The sequence below is a fragment of the Perissodus microlepis genome, chromosome 4 (genome assembly GCF_051167445.1).
Source record: "Perissodus microlepis isolate ML-2025 ecotype Zambia chromosome 4, ASM5116744v1, whole genome shotgun sequence".
NCBI lineage: Eukaryota > Metazoa > Chordata > Actinopteri > Cichliformes > Cichlidae > Perissodus > Perissodus microlepis.
Genome location: NC_140464.1, coordinates 10,234,560 through 10,248,965, shown reverse-complemented (window position 1 = coordinate 10,248,965; position 14,406 = coordinate 10,234,560). Strand labels below are relative to the sequence as shown.

The 14,406-nt window shown below is 39.6% G+C and overlaps 1 protein-coding gene across 1 annotated transcript; it reads right to left on the bottom strand.

Moving 5' to 3' along the window:
- Positions 1-4,315: 4,315 nt before the first annotated feature.
- Positions 4,316-8,080, bottom strand: gper1 (G protein-coupled estrogen receptor 1). The gene is made up of 2 exons (XM_084925536.1): positions 7,772-8,080; positions 4,316-6,843 (listed from the first exon to the last, which is right to left on the bottom strand). Exon 2 carries the CDS (start codon positions 6,393-6,395, stop codon positions 5,331-5,333), a length of 1,065 nt encoding a protein of 354 aa, XP_084781662.1. The 5' UTR covers positions 6,396-6,843; positions 7,772-8,080; the 3' UTR covers positions 4,316-5,330.
- Positions 8,081-14,406: the final 6,326 nt, after the last annotated feature.

The following is a 14,406-nucleotide window of genomic DNA, read 5'->3' as shown; positions in this document are numbered from 1 at the left end:
TATTTATCTGAATAGCTGTTTTGCTATAGGTTGTGTTTAATATTTAGCTTAAACACAAAAGTAGTTCATCAGCTTTTGTGTTAAATAATTTCTCTGCCTTTATTTACCTTTATCTGTCTGTTTGTTTTTAAATAGTTGCAATCATTAAGCTTGTCGTGTTAAAACCTGTAAAACACTCAGTGTTACTTGAAAAAAGTGACTTTGTTTAGTCAAATGCACCTTACTGCTTGTGAGTAGTATAAATAAATGGTCTCTCATCCAATTAAACCTTTTAAAGGATTATCAAGCCATCACTGAGCAACAAGTGGAGTTTAAAGCTCCAGTCAGAGAGGGCCAGAAAACCAAACTTCATCTTAGAATCAGTTGTTTTTCATGTTATGTGCTGAGTGTTCATTAAATCTAACCGATTTCAGGCCAACTTTCTGTTATGTCACAGGATTTAAAAAATATGCTTGAATGATAAATTATCTGGAATGACAGATAAAAATCATTGTGATGTAGTTTGTAGTAAGTAAGCTTTGATGTAGTAAGTTATGTTATGAGATGGTGATATATCAGATTGTTTTTTCTGTTTCTTTATTGTTGAAAAATCTAAAGGAGTAGTTGTTTTGCTTTTTGCATTTTTCTCAGCTTACCAGAATTCCACATTCAATTGACATCAAGTAGTTTCAAGGGTCTTTACTTCTGTATCTGGGAATATAATCTGCACTGTTCAAGTTCCTTTTTCCTGGGATTTTAATGTACAAATGCAATTATACAGCTCATCCATTATTCAGCTGCTCAGGTGCACCGAGTGCACTGCCTTATATTTATGCATAAGCTCCAGAGCATCCCGTTGTAATTACATTGACATGCCCCACCTATGCTAAGCTTACAGTTAGACAATGTTGGGAATGTTTGTCATGTAAAAATAACATTTAAGGAGCGGAATCATATTTTTCAAGCATTATTTTTGGTATGCTTTAAGCAGCTCATGTTCATAGCAGAGGATAGATTCTTTTTAGATTTCAGCAATACGAATCCTACAACATACAGTAATGTGCAAAAGTCTTGAGCCACCCAACATTTCTTTTATATTTTTCTAGGAAAATGAGAAATAGGTGCACAGCTTTATTGAAATGTGCAAACATGCATGGAAATACTGTACATAAAGCTAAAATGGAGTTAACAGAAATATTTTGAGCTTAAAAGTCAGTGTCTGGTATGACCACCTTTATTCTTCAACATAGCTGGAACTTTCTTAGACAAGCTTTCTTGTAGTTTCTTTAAGCAGTCTTCAGAAATAGGTCTCCAGGCTTCTTGAAGGACATTGTTATTATGCGTTACAATATAACGTACCTTGAGGAGACTGCTTTTGTGGTATATAAATAAAATTGAATTGAGTTGAATTGAATGTAATGCTCTTCTTTAGATGTTGGCTGCCTTTTGTTCTCTTCTCTGTCAAGATGATCCCACACTGCTTCAGTGTTGTAGTCTGCACTCTGGGGGGGCCAATCCATGACTGATATTGTTCAATCGTTCCATGCTTTTACTGGATTATCAGTATGTTTGGGATCATTGTCATCCTTGAAAAATAAAGCCATTGCAAGTCAGATATTTTCTAGATGGCATTGCATGGTTGATCAAACTCTGACTGTACCTTTCTGTGTTCATATTTCCATCACTTTTGGCACAATGTCAAACACCACTGGCTAGAATTCAGCCTCAAACCATGACAGAGCCTCCACCGAGCTATACAGATGGCTGTCAACACCTCTTTCTCAATCTTCTCCATACATGCTGATGAAAAAAACAAACATTTTGAATTTGGAATTATCATTCCATGAGACTTGTTGCCACTATTTTTCAGTTCAGTTCTTGTGTAATACCTGGCATACCTCAGCCTTTTCTATCTGTTTCCCTTCCTTGATAATGGCTTCTTGACAGCCACCCTTACTTGTCTGAGGCTTTGGCAAACAACAGATGGATCAACTGAAGGGTCAGATGCATCTCTCAGGTCCTCTGTCAGGTGTCTGCTGAATTTCCTCTTAATTCTTAAGGACAATACTTTGAGAGACTGTTCAGACTGAAGACACATAATTGGTTCATCCCTTCAGTTAGCTACCTTTTGAATTAGCTGCTTTGAATGATTCATAAGTCTATGTTATGGTAAATGGCCTGTATTTGTATAGCGCTTTACTAGTCCCTAAGGACCCCAAAGCGGTTTACACATCCAGTCATCCACCCATTCACACACATTCACACACTGGTGATGGCAAGCTACATTGTAGCCACAGCCACCCTGGGGCGCACTGACAGAGGCGAGGCTGCCGGACACTGGCGCCACCGGGCCCTCTGACAAACAAAAACATTGTTCTGAAAATGGTCAGGTAAAAGCACTGGATTCAAATGACGTGGGAAAGAAGAAGAACTGTTAAAACCCTCCAGAAAGAGCGAAGAACTGTTGCTCAAGACCACTTTAATCAATTACAATCGATTGTTTTTCCTTGGAAGCAAACTATGAAGAAATAAAGCAGATCTCCGTCTTAAGGAATGACCAAAAATTCAAACATTGGATAAGTCAATAGTATTTCATTCTGTGCTTTTATCAAATGGTTCTTGCTTATTGTGCAAGTCAGAATTATCAAGAGGAAGGACTGAATTTAGGCAGTGGAAAAGTCGCACCCTTTTCCCTTCTGTGACGTCAGCCACCACAACCCTTTAACCTTCCTCAGTAGTCTCAGCTGTTCACATAGTTCACTGAAAAGCTCTTCTCACAGTTTTGTGTGTTTATATGTGTACAGATGGGGGCTTTTGCCTCTCCTTCAGGGCTCAACAAAGAGGGTCTTGCCTCTGGAGTCTAGGTGTTGCTTGTTTATATCAATGAACTTGACAGTCCTCATTGCATTATTACTTGCCTGTCTTCTTGTTTCTGTGCCCTCACGGCACTGTTATAGCCGTGTGCTGTTTACAGAACATTATTAATCTTCAGATATGTCTACGTTCATATAAAATTTCCAAATATACAATCTGTGCTTAATCTTTGTTAAGATTAACAGATTTATGGACAGGTGTGAAAAGCAGAGCTTGTTGAATGGGGAAAGTGCAAAACAAAAAAACAAAATTAGCGTAATGGAAACACTGGTCGAGAGAATTTTTAGCATTGTGCACTCCAAAAAGTTTAGCATTTTTTGCAGACGTCTAATAAACAATCACTGAAACAATACTCAGAGTAGCTTTCCCAGGCTGAGGGCCCGTTACAGCTGGAATAACAGTTTGTGGTTTGGACTCCTGTTTTTCCCAGTTACGCCATAATCTTTGGTCGCCTAATGCACACACACACACACACACACACACACACACACACACACACACACACACACACACACACACACACACGGCCTGCAGGCTGGCAATACACAGATTGTGTATAAAGATAACCTGGTTGTGATGGCAATTCCTGTATCCAGTATTCATAATGCATGATACTGTAAAATGTTTTCTTTTGTAAAAATGTAAATAACACTGTTAATATGCTTTGAACCATGTTATAATAAATGATAAAATATATGGCTAGAAGCACTTGTGAAATTAAGAAGGAAGTGCAGTACTACACAAGAATGTACGACGTTGATTACAGATCAATAAACAAATTATGACAGGTTTCATGCAACCTCTAATATAACGCCTCAGGGACCATACAGTTGAAAATTTGTATACTGCACCTGCTAATTTGAATTAAATTAACCTTTGTGGTCAATATCTTAATGTTTATAATGTTCTGTCAAAATCATTTTGTCAATTTACAGGCAGCTATATCTCAGTGATGGCCTCTGGGAACACAGTGAATCTGGAACAAACACATGTCTGACTGGTCAAATTGTGTTACTGTCATTAGTTGTTTGATTCTACCTAAAAAAGAGAAGTTTTTACCTTGTAATTAAAATATGTGGATGCAGTATGAGAAGATGAAATGTTGTCTTTCAAAGCCTCTGTACTTAGAAATTAAGAATATATGTTAAAGAAAGCCTGAATGAAGCAGCTTTATGTTGTTAGCATTGAATGATATGTTTACTCAGTCTCCTGCTCTCCTGGCAAAAACAACACCTGCCTCTTTGCTTTACCATCATGCTAACAGGAACTGACAAGTGAGGTAATAACTGCAGCCATCTTTAAACTGAGCCCTGATCCCGATTCTGACATTGGATTCAATATAAATATGAGCACAAATGTTCTGCTTATTGATTAAGAAATAGAAGTTGTGTGTTAACTTCTATTTCCTGAAAGATCTACAAAATAATCTCAATATTTAAAACAGGTTTATTGATGCTATCAATAACTTTGACTTTCAGTTCATGGAAAAGTGGGACATCTTCTTTATTTATAACAATAAAGTAAGTTTGTGAACATGTGTTTGCATGCTCCAGTGAATGTTTAAAGTGGACCTATTATGCTTTTCTTTGTTTCCTGTCATGTTAAACATGGCCAACATTTCAGATTGCTAAATCCATGTAAAAGAAATGTAGATTTTCATCCACTTATAGCTCTTTATGAGGCTGGTTATACCAAATATGGCTGTCAGACATAGATCTGCAAATCTTTTGCTTGCGAGGGGCAGCTAATAAAGACTAGGCTGGCTTAAAGGAGCTACGTCTTTTTTTGCAGGGACCTGAACTGAGGGGCTGAATGACCCCCAGTATGAGATAAATATAGATTATTTGGAGCTGTGAATCATGCAAAGTCACTCCAATAGAGTAAAAACATAAAAATCTGGAGTGTTAAATAAGTTTAATAGGTCCACTTTCACTAAACATGGCAACATTTCAACAAAAGTAAAGAAAAAACTTAAAAGCAGAAATAAATAGGCACTGCATTGTCTTAGACAGGAAGAGAGCGAAGACGGTCGCTAATTTAGTTCCAAATGCGGCCACATGATGGTGTGGATGTGTAGGCGTCCTTATGCTATATATATATATATCACACAGGGTGATATATTTATTATTATTATTATTATTATTATTAATCTCACTTTGCCAGACTTTAAATAGCACATACCAACATCTTGCTTGTCATTCATTTTCTGATGCCACACAGAGAACTTAAGGAAAAGTAAATTTGGAGATTAGCATGAAATAGATTTTATATACTGTATTTGTGTGTTTGATATTTACTAAACACCTTGTTTTCCTTCTCATGGTGTAAATCCTTAATTTTTTTGTTCAGAAAGTGAGCAGGTTAACTGAGACGCTGGCACAGCTACTGTATGAAGCAAAGCTAAATAACAGTTGAAGAAAACTGATACGTAACTTTGATTTGACGCAAGTTTGTGTAACTTTAGTAACTGTCTCTCTTCACACCTCTGACACCTCACCCCTGACAGGGAGGTGTAAATCAAGACCATGGTGGCAAAAGCGGTTCACGGCCGACCAGCTGGCCTTCTGCTTAATGAAGAGACGCAGCTTGTCCCTGAAGGTCTCTCCTAGAAAGCTGTAGATAATGGGGTTGAGGCAGCTGTTGGAGAAAGCTGCCAGATTAACAATGTGGCCTGTGAGCGGGTAGTCGTGCCACAGGGTGGTAGCAGTCCTCTGCGATGGGTCAGCTGTGCCCTGCAGTAGCTGAATGCTGATGAAGACGTTCTCTGGCAGCCAGCAGATGAAGAATACCAGAACCACCACCACAATCATGCGCAGGGCCTTCTGCCGCCGTGGCCACAGTCCACGGTGCTTCTGGGCCCTCATGAGAATTCGCCCAATCAGAGAGTAGCATAGACCAATGATGGAGAAGGGCACCAAAAAGCCAATGGTTACCTCCAGCCACTGAATCTCAAAGACATTGGCGAAACAGAAGTGCACCTCACCTCTGTGCTGGGTCTGCACAATGGTGAAGGGGAGAAGCGTGGCCAGGATGGAGGCCATCCAAATGAGGCCACAGCTGAGCTTGGCGTGCTGCATAGTCCTCAGTGGGTTGCTGCTCATGGAGCTAGCCAAGGCGATGTACCTGTCAAAGCTCATCCACGTGAGAAAAAAGATGCTGCTGTACATATTGACCTGCAGGAAAAGTGACATGAAGGTGCAGAGGACGGCGTAGTCGTAATACTTTTCATTCAGATTAAAGACCTCAATGAGGGAATCTGCCACCAGGATGAGGTCAGCTACAGCCAGGTTAACAAAGTAAAGATCGGGGATGGTCATCTTCTCTCTGTGGTTCAGGTTCACCACCAGGATTAAGATGTTACCAATAAATCCAATAGGAAAAAGGAGGATGGTATACAGGCAGGACAGGAAGAGACCAATGATGTATGACTGGTATTTGTCTGAGTTTTCGCTTAAGTCTGTAGCATTGTATGGATATGAAGTGTTCAGTTGTTCCGTACTGTTTACATATATCCAGACCCAAGAGATTGTCTGCCCTTCCATACTGTCTGTGGTCGGCCCGTCCTAAATCATAAGCCAAGTGTAAGTCACCTGTAGCTGCTACATCATTACACCACAGTAGTTCCCAGCTTCGCCTCTTCAAAGGGTGAATCATCTATGCTGTGACGGCATGCTGGCAGAAGTCAGGTGAGTGGAGAGAATCTTTTATGGCTTCTTTGACCCCATGCTTACATCAAGTTTCATCTACCAAAAGATTTTTGATGCCGAACAGGAGCGCCTCCATGTCTTAAAATGGCCATTGGCCCTCAGCTTCTCCAATTCACATCACAACTGCAGTCCTGAGATTAAAGGGTGGCTTTCTTTCTCCTCTTTTGAGTCATCTGATCTGAGTCCTGATTTGTCTCTTCAAGTCCACGTGTATCTCTATTCAGCAGGCTTTGACCCAAGATGTTATTGCTGTGACACCTGAGCTGTCTGAACAAAAACGCCCCTCCAAAAACAACAACATGAAAGATAATTAGGGGTAAAATCTTGGAAAAACAACACAAATCATTATAATCATGATACAAATGAGATATATCAGGTACATAGCAGTTACTTAAAAATACTATCAAAGATAAAACATGAAAATTATACACCTTAAACAGAACATTTAGGGGAATAAATGAATAGCAACAACCAAATGTGCACATTAACATTCAAGCTTTAGACTTAAACAGATGCATTGAAATCCTTCTTTAAAATCCTCAACCAATCCGAACACCCTCCCTGGTGAAACGCAGAGTGTATTCTGTATGGCAAACTTGACCTTTAACAAAAATTCTCAGCTCCCAGGGTTTTATTCCCATCAGAGTAAACCCCTCTGCAATATTAATGCACTCTTGAGAGGCAAATATCATAAATTAATGTGTAGACTATGAATCTCACAAAGCAATATGTGTACAGTATTTTTTTTTATTTTTTACTTTAAATGTCTCTGCTCTTTAAATGCATTGCACGTCATGATTGTGCTGCTAATTAGACTTTTCTATTAAACATTTAAAGGCAGTGCAAACCCTGAAATCTGATGGCAGCATTGATCAACAATTCACTTTATTCCTATATTTTTTCAACAATCAATCAATCAGGGTGGAGAATTTCAGTAAAAATCATCTGGCGATCACTGACATCTAAGAAATGTAATATATTACAACTTTCTGAGTGATTACTCAAGTTGAAGACCATAATACATAACTTGTGTAACTGCATTCACACAAGAGAAAGCCCCATTCACATTGAAATTAACTGTAAATGATCAAATACATAGCGTAACACCCACATGTGATGTGCTATTTTCTGTCTTTTTAAGACAAAATACATGAAATACATAAATCTCCAACCAGTACAAAGAATTTGGTGATAAAAAAAAATACACTTACATATAAATCTAGCATTTATTGCTCCTTCTTGCTTGCCTGGTGTAGAAGTCAGGGAGCCAGAGATTTGTATATCCCATGTCCAGGCTTCTCCTCTGCACCACCTGCTGTTTGGCCCAACCCTGTCTGGAAATGAGGGGAGGGTGGGAGGCAAGAGTTGATCTGTCACGCATAGTTTGTCAACATGCTTCATTTGATTATCTTGCTCTTTCTCCTCCGACTTAGTGATTCCAAGGATCTGACAAACATCTAAATCCTAAAATCACAGAATTGAACTGGATGCGTGCTAAACTTTAAATCAAAGAAAAGTTCTGGCAACAATTAGATGCAGCGTGGCATTTACCTGGACACAACCAGCTTGTGTTGTTATAGAAACCACATATTGTTTTAAGTATTTGTTCACCTGGGTAGCCTAGCATTTAGTCCTAGGGCCAGTGGAAAAATACCAGGCATTACCTTGCTTTTTCATTAGTATGCTTGTATAATAAGTAAAGAATTGATTTTTTATGTACAACAAAAAACAGTGACGGTTGCTTATTCAATGCCCACGGTCAATACGACAATTACACCCAGATAAATCTTTAAAACACTGTGAGGTGTCACTTTCAATAAATGGGAAACAAAACAGGCATTTTGCTACTGGCCAAGGTTTAACATCAGTATAATTTGTGCTCATTTCTATTACACCTGAGACTATGGAGAGCTGTTGGATGTAGTGTTGGCTGATTTGGCATCTTCCTGAACACTCAGATGGATTAGCCACAGATGCCTACAATTATTCCAGACATACAATAACCATGTGCTAAAACAGAGCTATTTACTGAGAAGACATCAATGTGAAATTAAATTATGCTGGAAAATATAATAGATTAAACTCTCCCAGTATAATTTATTGATGCCCTAAGCCTAAGCCTACGATAATTAAGAGTAGGTATTCCCAAATGATCAGTTGGCAGCTGCAAAAAAACGGCAGCAGCCACGGAAAACAATGATGTAATCTTATAATAAATGAACTCATTAAAGGGGACTTATATACATATCCAGTGGTGGATGCTTATATTAACCTGATCCTGTAATTCCAAGTGTATAATATTTTATACATGAATATGTGACTTCTATTCACTTGAAATACCTAAACAAAAATACAGGCTGTAGCAAAAACAATATGACTTATAAATGCAAATTTTTACTTAATTTCTTTCATTTGTCAGAAGGTTCAAAGAGCGATTTAGAAGACCCCTATGAGAAAACCACCGAGGGAATAGTTCACCCTCCCCGGGGTAGAGTTGTCGGGGCCCCAGCCTGGAGCCAGGCCCAGGGAGGGTGTCTGAGGGTGAGCGTCTGGTGACCGGGCCTTAGTCCATGGGGCCTGGCTGGGCACAGACCAAAATAAGGGACATGGGCCCATCTTCCTGCAGGTGGTGGGCACCGTAGGGGTCGGATGCATTGTGAGCTGGGTGGCCACCAGGAGCAGAGGTTCTGGCGGACCAATCCCCGGCTACCAAGACTGGCCAAGGTTCAATAAACATTTAAAAAAATTTTTTTTTATCATTTTGGTATCCCAAGTAGCTGAAAATTCTACATAGAGGACTGGGAATGACCTAAGTATAATCCTATCCCTATCACTCACAGTGACCTGTGAGCCAAAGGCTTGATGTAGAAAGTCTTTTTCTAATTTTGGCTTTATAATGTCATTAAACATCTTAATTTCTCAATATGAATTATACAAAACACAATGGTAGAGTCTAAGGATAAAAACGTGAAACTATAAAAGAGCATAATAGCTCACCTTCAAAAACAAAAACATCTAAGCAGGACTAAAGTGAAGAAAATTGATAATTCAGGCAAAAGCTTCCAAAAGACCAAACTTGACTGTAAACTTCTCACAAGGTGGGAAGGTCGCTTCATTTAAAGAGAGCCTGGGGAAGGCAGGGAGTTGGGGTCAAAGCTGCATCAGTGCTGGTAGGTATGGTGTTGAAGTTCCTTTGGTATTGCTGTGTGCAGGCCTCAGGGCTTTAAAAAAAAAGATGTGAGCAACAACAAAAAGCCTGTGGAGGTAGTGAATTTAAAGACAGGGAAGGTCAACGCACTCAGAGGCGTCTGGGCTTGAAGTTTGGACAGAAAAACAAAAATAAATGTTAGAATTGAAGAAACTGCAGCCAACACAAAAACAATACCTAATGATGTTGAATGATTTTCTTTCTCGTAAATAATGTGATGACAGGATTAGACAAAAACCAAACAAACAAACAAAATCAAACAGGCCGAAACCCGAGGAATTAGCTCAAAACCTTGGACATATTAAATATCAGCATCCACCACTGTGAATTTATATTTGGCAGAAGATGAAGAAAAGCATAAAAGGTTCCCTTTAGAAAGGAAAAAAAGGGAAACATGTGAACCTTGTTCCCCCAGCACAGGATTAAAACTTAATATTTTGTGTGTGGAGTTGCTCACATAAAGCATTACAATCTTTACTGTGTTTTAATAATGTAAAAGACATAGCAGTATTATTGAAGGGACTTTTAAGGGACAACAGCAGCATGCAACAGCAATATGTCGCAGAGCTTCATGTCGTCAAGGAGCTGTGTTTTGGCAGTGAGGATATGGTACAGCAGAGCAACAGTAGCAGTCTGAGGGAGCAGACAGGGTCAATACAGCAGCTGGAAGCCCTGCTGGTGCAAACAACTTTGGGGTTTTGACAGGAGAATGGACAACAGAGAGCCGTTTCTGTGGGTTACATAAAAGAGGATTTTAGCTGTGGTAGAAGGTCAGCGCAGCAGCACACACGAAGAAAGACGAGAGCAGCAAGTCCGAGAGGTCATGCAGTCAGCCAGATTGGTGTGATTGTTTTTTCCCCAGCTACCCGAAATCTGAGTTATTCAGTCTGCATGACTTCACACAGATAAGGGGAAAGCAGGGATGTAGTGGTCAAATGTGCAAGTCAACAAAACCAAATTCATGATGACTGCTGAAGCACACTTAGTTGTATTTGTTTTAGTAGAGAACAAATACCTCACATATGCCATTCCCCACCAAAGCGTGATAAAAAGCTGAAAAAGAAAAGGTGGGGCACTGACTGATTGTTGGATTTCTCTACAGTATGAAGCACTTCTGAGAAACAAATCAGGCTAAAGGTTAAATAAAGTCTGGGCCTCATCTGGATAAGGTTTTTTGTTGCCTAGCATCCAGCAAGATCTTGCATGGCTGAAAAGATATTGAGCGAGACATTAAAACTCACTTAAAAATCCTGCAGGAAATCTCTGTTTTCCATATTTTGCTCTTTATTATACAGATAAAAAACAAATCATTATACCCGTTTTTGCCTTTTTCATGATCTGCATAACATAGAATTTCTATACTGTGCTTCAAATATATATTTCTGTCTTGAGGCGTTTCAACTGGACTTACAGTATATGCTCAATGTTGTCATAAAGGTTGCAGTTCATGCTTATGTCCACTGGATGGCCCACTGGCATTAACAGTGATTGATGTTGGAGTGGGATGAGCAGTGGGTTACAGGAATCCGGTAAAAGTCTTCTTTGGTGTTTACGATGATTTATGAAAGTGTCTGAGTGTTTCAAAGTATTAAAGCAGGTCAGATGTTGATTTTTTTTATTCTAAAAATACACAGCAGGTCAACTGATGAAACTGATGGATAAATGCACGATGAATCAAACATTTCTTTTGGTCTCATTTTTAAAAAATTGAGCCATAAAATTCTGTCATAACTACAAAACATACTATTGTTATAACTCCTCTTTAAGAACTAGGCTAAATATGGAAGCAATACTATCAGTACAAGCAGTGTTAATGGGAAGTTTTGGGGTTTAACTGCTTGTGGTTGGGGGAGTGAAAGTGGGAGGTCTGGCGGAGGGAGGGTACAGCACCCTCATCTGCCTCCACTTACCGGTCTGATGTGCTGCTGGCTCTATTCAGCATCTCCCACAGCCACAACCACAAACTCTGAATGGAACATCCTGCCTGAGTCCAGCTCCTCTGCACTGCTTCCAGGCCTATGTTTGATATTTAGCTGATGCTGGGATTTTTATTGTTAGTCTATTTTTTTTTATTTATTTTTTTCGTTTCTGGAGATGAGAAGCAAAAAAGAACAGGTTTGGCAATGGAGGAAGGGTGGGTTGAATTCAAAGCATCTGCCCTGGTGCACATGTTTCCCCAGAGCTGAAGTGATGCGATGGGCTGAACATGAAGGTTCCTTCCTGAAGCTTTCTGGTCTGTTCTGAATTTATTATGGTGGGAGATTTCAAACGTGTCAAGGCCAGACCTTCCACCATGTGAAAGGAACCGTAGCCCTGTTATTCTGCCATTTATCAAGAACATGTTCACCATGTTCTTGATAAATTGCAGTCTTTAGATTTGTTTTTTTTGTACAACTGCTATCTTTTTGCTGTGCTCCTGCCTTTTCACTTCCTTTGCCCTATTTAATGTATTAATTCTTATTCTTTTACTATCATGTGGAGGGTTTTCCTGCCTGCAGTCAGACACTTTTGCTCTTTCTTTCTTGTGGCTTGGTTGCTCTAGGAATTCAGGATTTGACGCCACTTCTTCCCCTTTTTCTGATCCCAGCGTGAGATACCTGCGTGAGAACTGTAACCTGTTTGGTCTTGCTCCTGCCTTTACATTATATAGCCCAGTTTTCATCCACATTAAGAAAAAAACAGCGGTGGGTTAAGGTTTGTGTGTGAAATATGGATGAGTGCCAGATAAAACATTTCAAACCGCAAGCCAAATTCTCCATCTTCATAGGTGGTCTCTGATACTGTGTGTAAGACCGAAGCCGACCCTCATACTTCTGGTCAGGCTGAACCTTTAAAGGAGAAAAACAACATTAAGACTAATGTAGCACATTACGAAATCTGTGCTATGTCAGCATTACTCCATTTCCAGACACATGCTGGTACACTTAAGAGCTTTTCCTGGTGCACTTAGCAAAATAAGGACGAAAGTGTGAAACTTGTAACCTGACACACTTCACACTTCACGCTTTGCTTTTATTCCAAGCAGATAATCCATACCAGATAATGTGTATGTGTAACTTTACAGTATATGGCAAAAAAAGTCGTTTGACATTATTGGAAAATATGTTCTATATGCTTTCCTTAATGCACCTGCAGGCCTGGGGGAGTTGGTATCAAGTGCAACATGTTGCTGCACAGTTCCTTGAGGGTAGTTGTTTGGGTTGTGTGCGGTTTGTATGTTTCTTTGGACATAATCATGTGGGCTTGTAAACATGTCCAATTACCCCTTTGTAATCAGCTCGATGACAACAACACATATGAATAATAATCCCTGCATGCATGACGAGTTTCCTGCTCTTTAAGAGTGACAAACAACTGACAAACTCAGTAACTGATGAGTGATGGTTTGTGCTTTTTGAGTTAAAAAGCTCCGAGAAAGTTCAATACTCAGAGATGGAAACAGCAGCCATGACAACCATGTTTTTTTCACTTCATTATCATATCATTTCCAGATGCAGTGCACATAATTCAAGACCCCCTCCTCTTCCCACTGGAGATCTTATGTTTGCCTCTATATTTTGGTCTCTCAGGTATTATTAATCCACACACTGTTGTGCAATACAGTGTAACTGCTTCCTAACTGTAATATGAACATCATAACTGATTACTTCAGCCTGTTCAGATTTAACTGAAAAGTTGGGTGTTTATAGTGTGATCCTGCTAACTTACACACTTCTAGCTCTTACTTGCAGACAGAGGCGCAGCTCTAGTGTGTAGGGCATTGTTATTAGATGCCTACACAACATTGTTTTGTGACAGAGAATAGCAGCAGCCTCGGACTGTCAGACCCACAGAATGTTGGGAATGCTGCTATTTTCCCCAGCCTGTGTGTCCTGGTTAAAGGGTCCCTCCACAAACGATGTGGTGTTAGCCATGTGGTAAGCAGGAGGGGAGCTGTGGCATTGTTCACAATCGCTTTCACTGCAGCTTAGAAATACGGAACAACCTACACAACTTTCACAGTCCCCTCCCAGATCTGATAAAGGTCTGTGGGATTAAGTTGCAGACATGCACTCAGTCTTCCTTAAAAAAGAAAACAAAAAACAATGCTTTTCACTCTATGCAGCCTTCATCATTAAAATGTGTAGTATTTAAGCATTCTCCTTTACACTCACCAGCCGCTTCATCTGGATGCACATGTTCAACTGTTACTGCAAGTATCAACCAATAATCAGCCAATCATATGACAGCAACTCAGTGCATTAAGGTATGTGGAAGTGGTGAAAACAACCTGCTGAAGTCCACACTGAGCATCCGAATGGAGAAGAAAGGTGACTTTGGACATGCGATTGTTGGTCTGAGTATTTAAAAAAATTGCTGATTTACTGGGATTTTCCAGTAAAAACATCTCTCGGGTTTATAGAAACTGGTCTGGAAAAAAAAAAACAAGCTATCCAGACAGGAAGGCAAAAAAAAATGAATCTGAATGCACAACATGTTGTCCCACATAATGGGCTACAGGAGAAGACCACCCCAGGTGTCAGTCTCGGTCAGCTATAAAAGTGCACTGAGGCTTTTACACAGGCTCACGAAAATAAGACGAGCCTCTATCTTTGCTGTAACATTAAGATGGTAGGTTAAAAATGTGACATAAACAAC

What these genes read in the sequence shown, in the direction of transcription:
- gper1 (XM_084925536.1), bottom strand. Translation starts at nt 6,395, where the DNA reads ATGGAAGGGCAGACAATCTCTTGGGTCTGGATATATGTAAACAGTACG.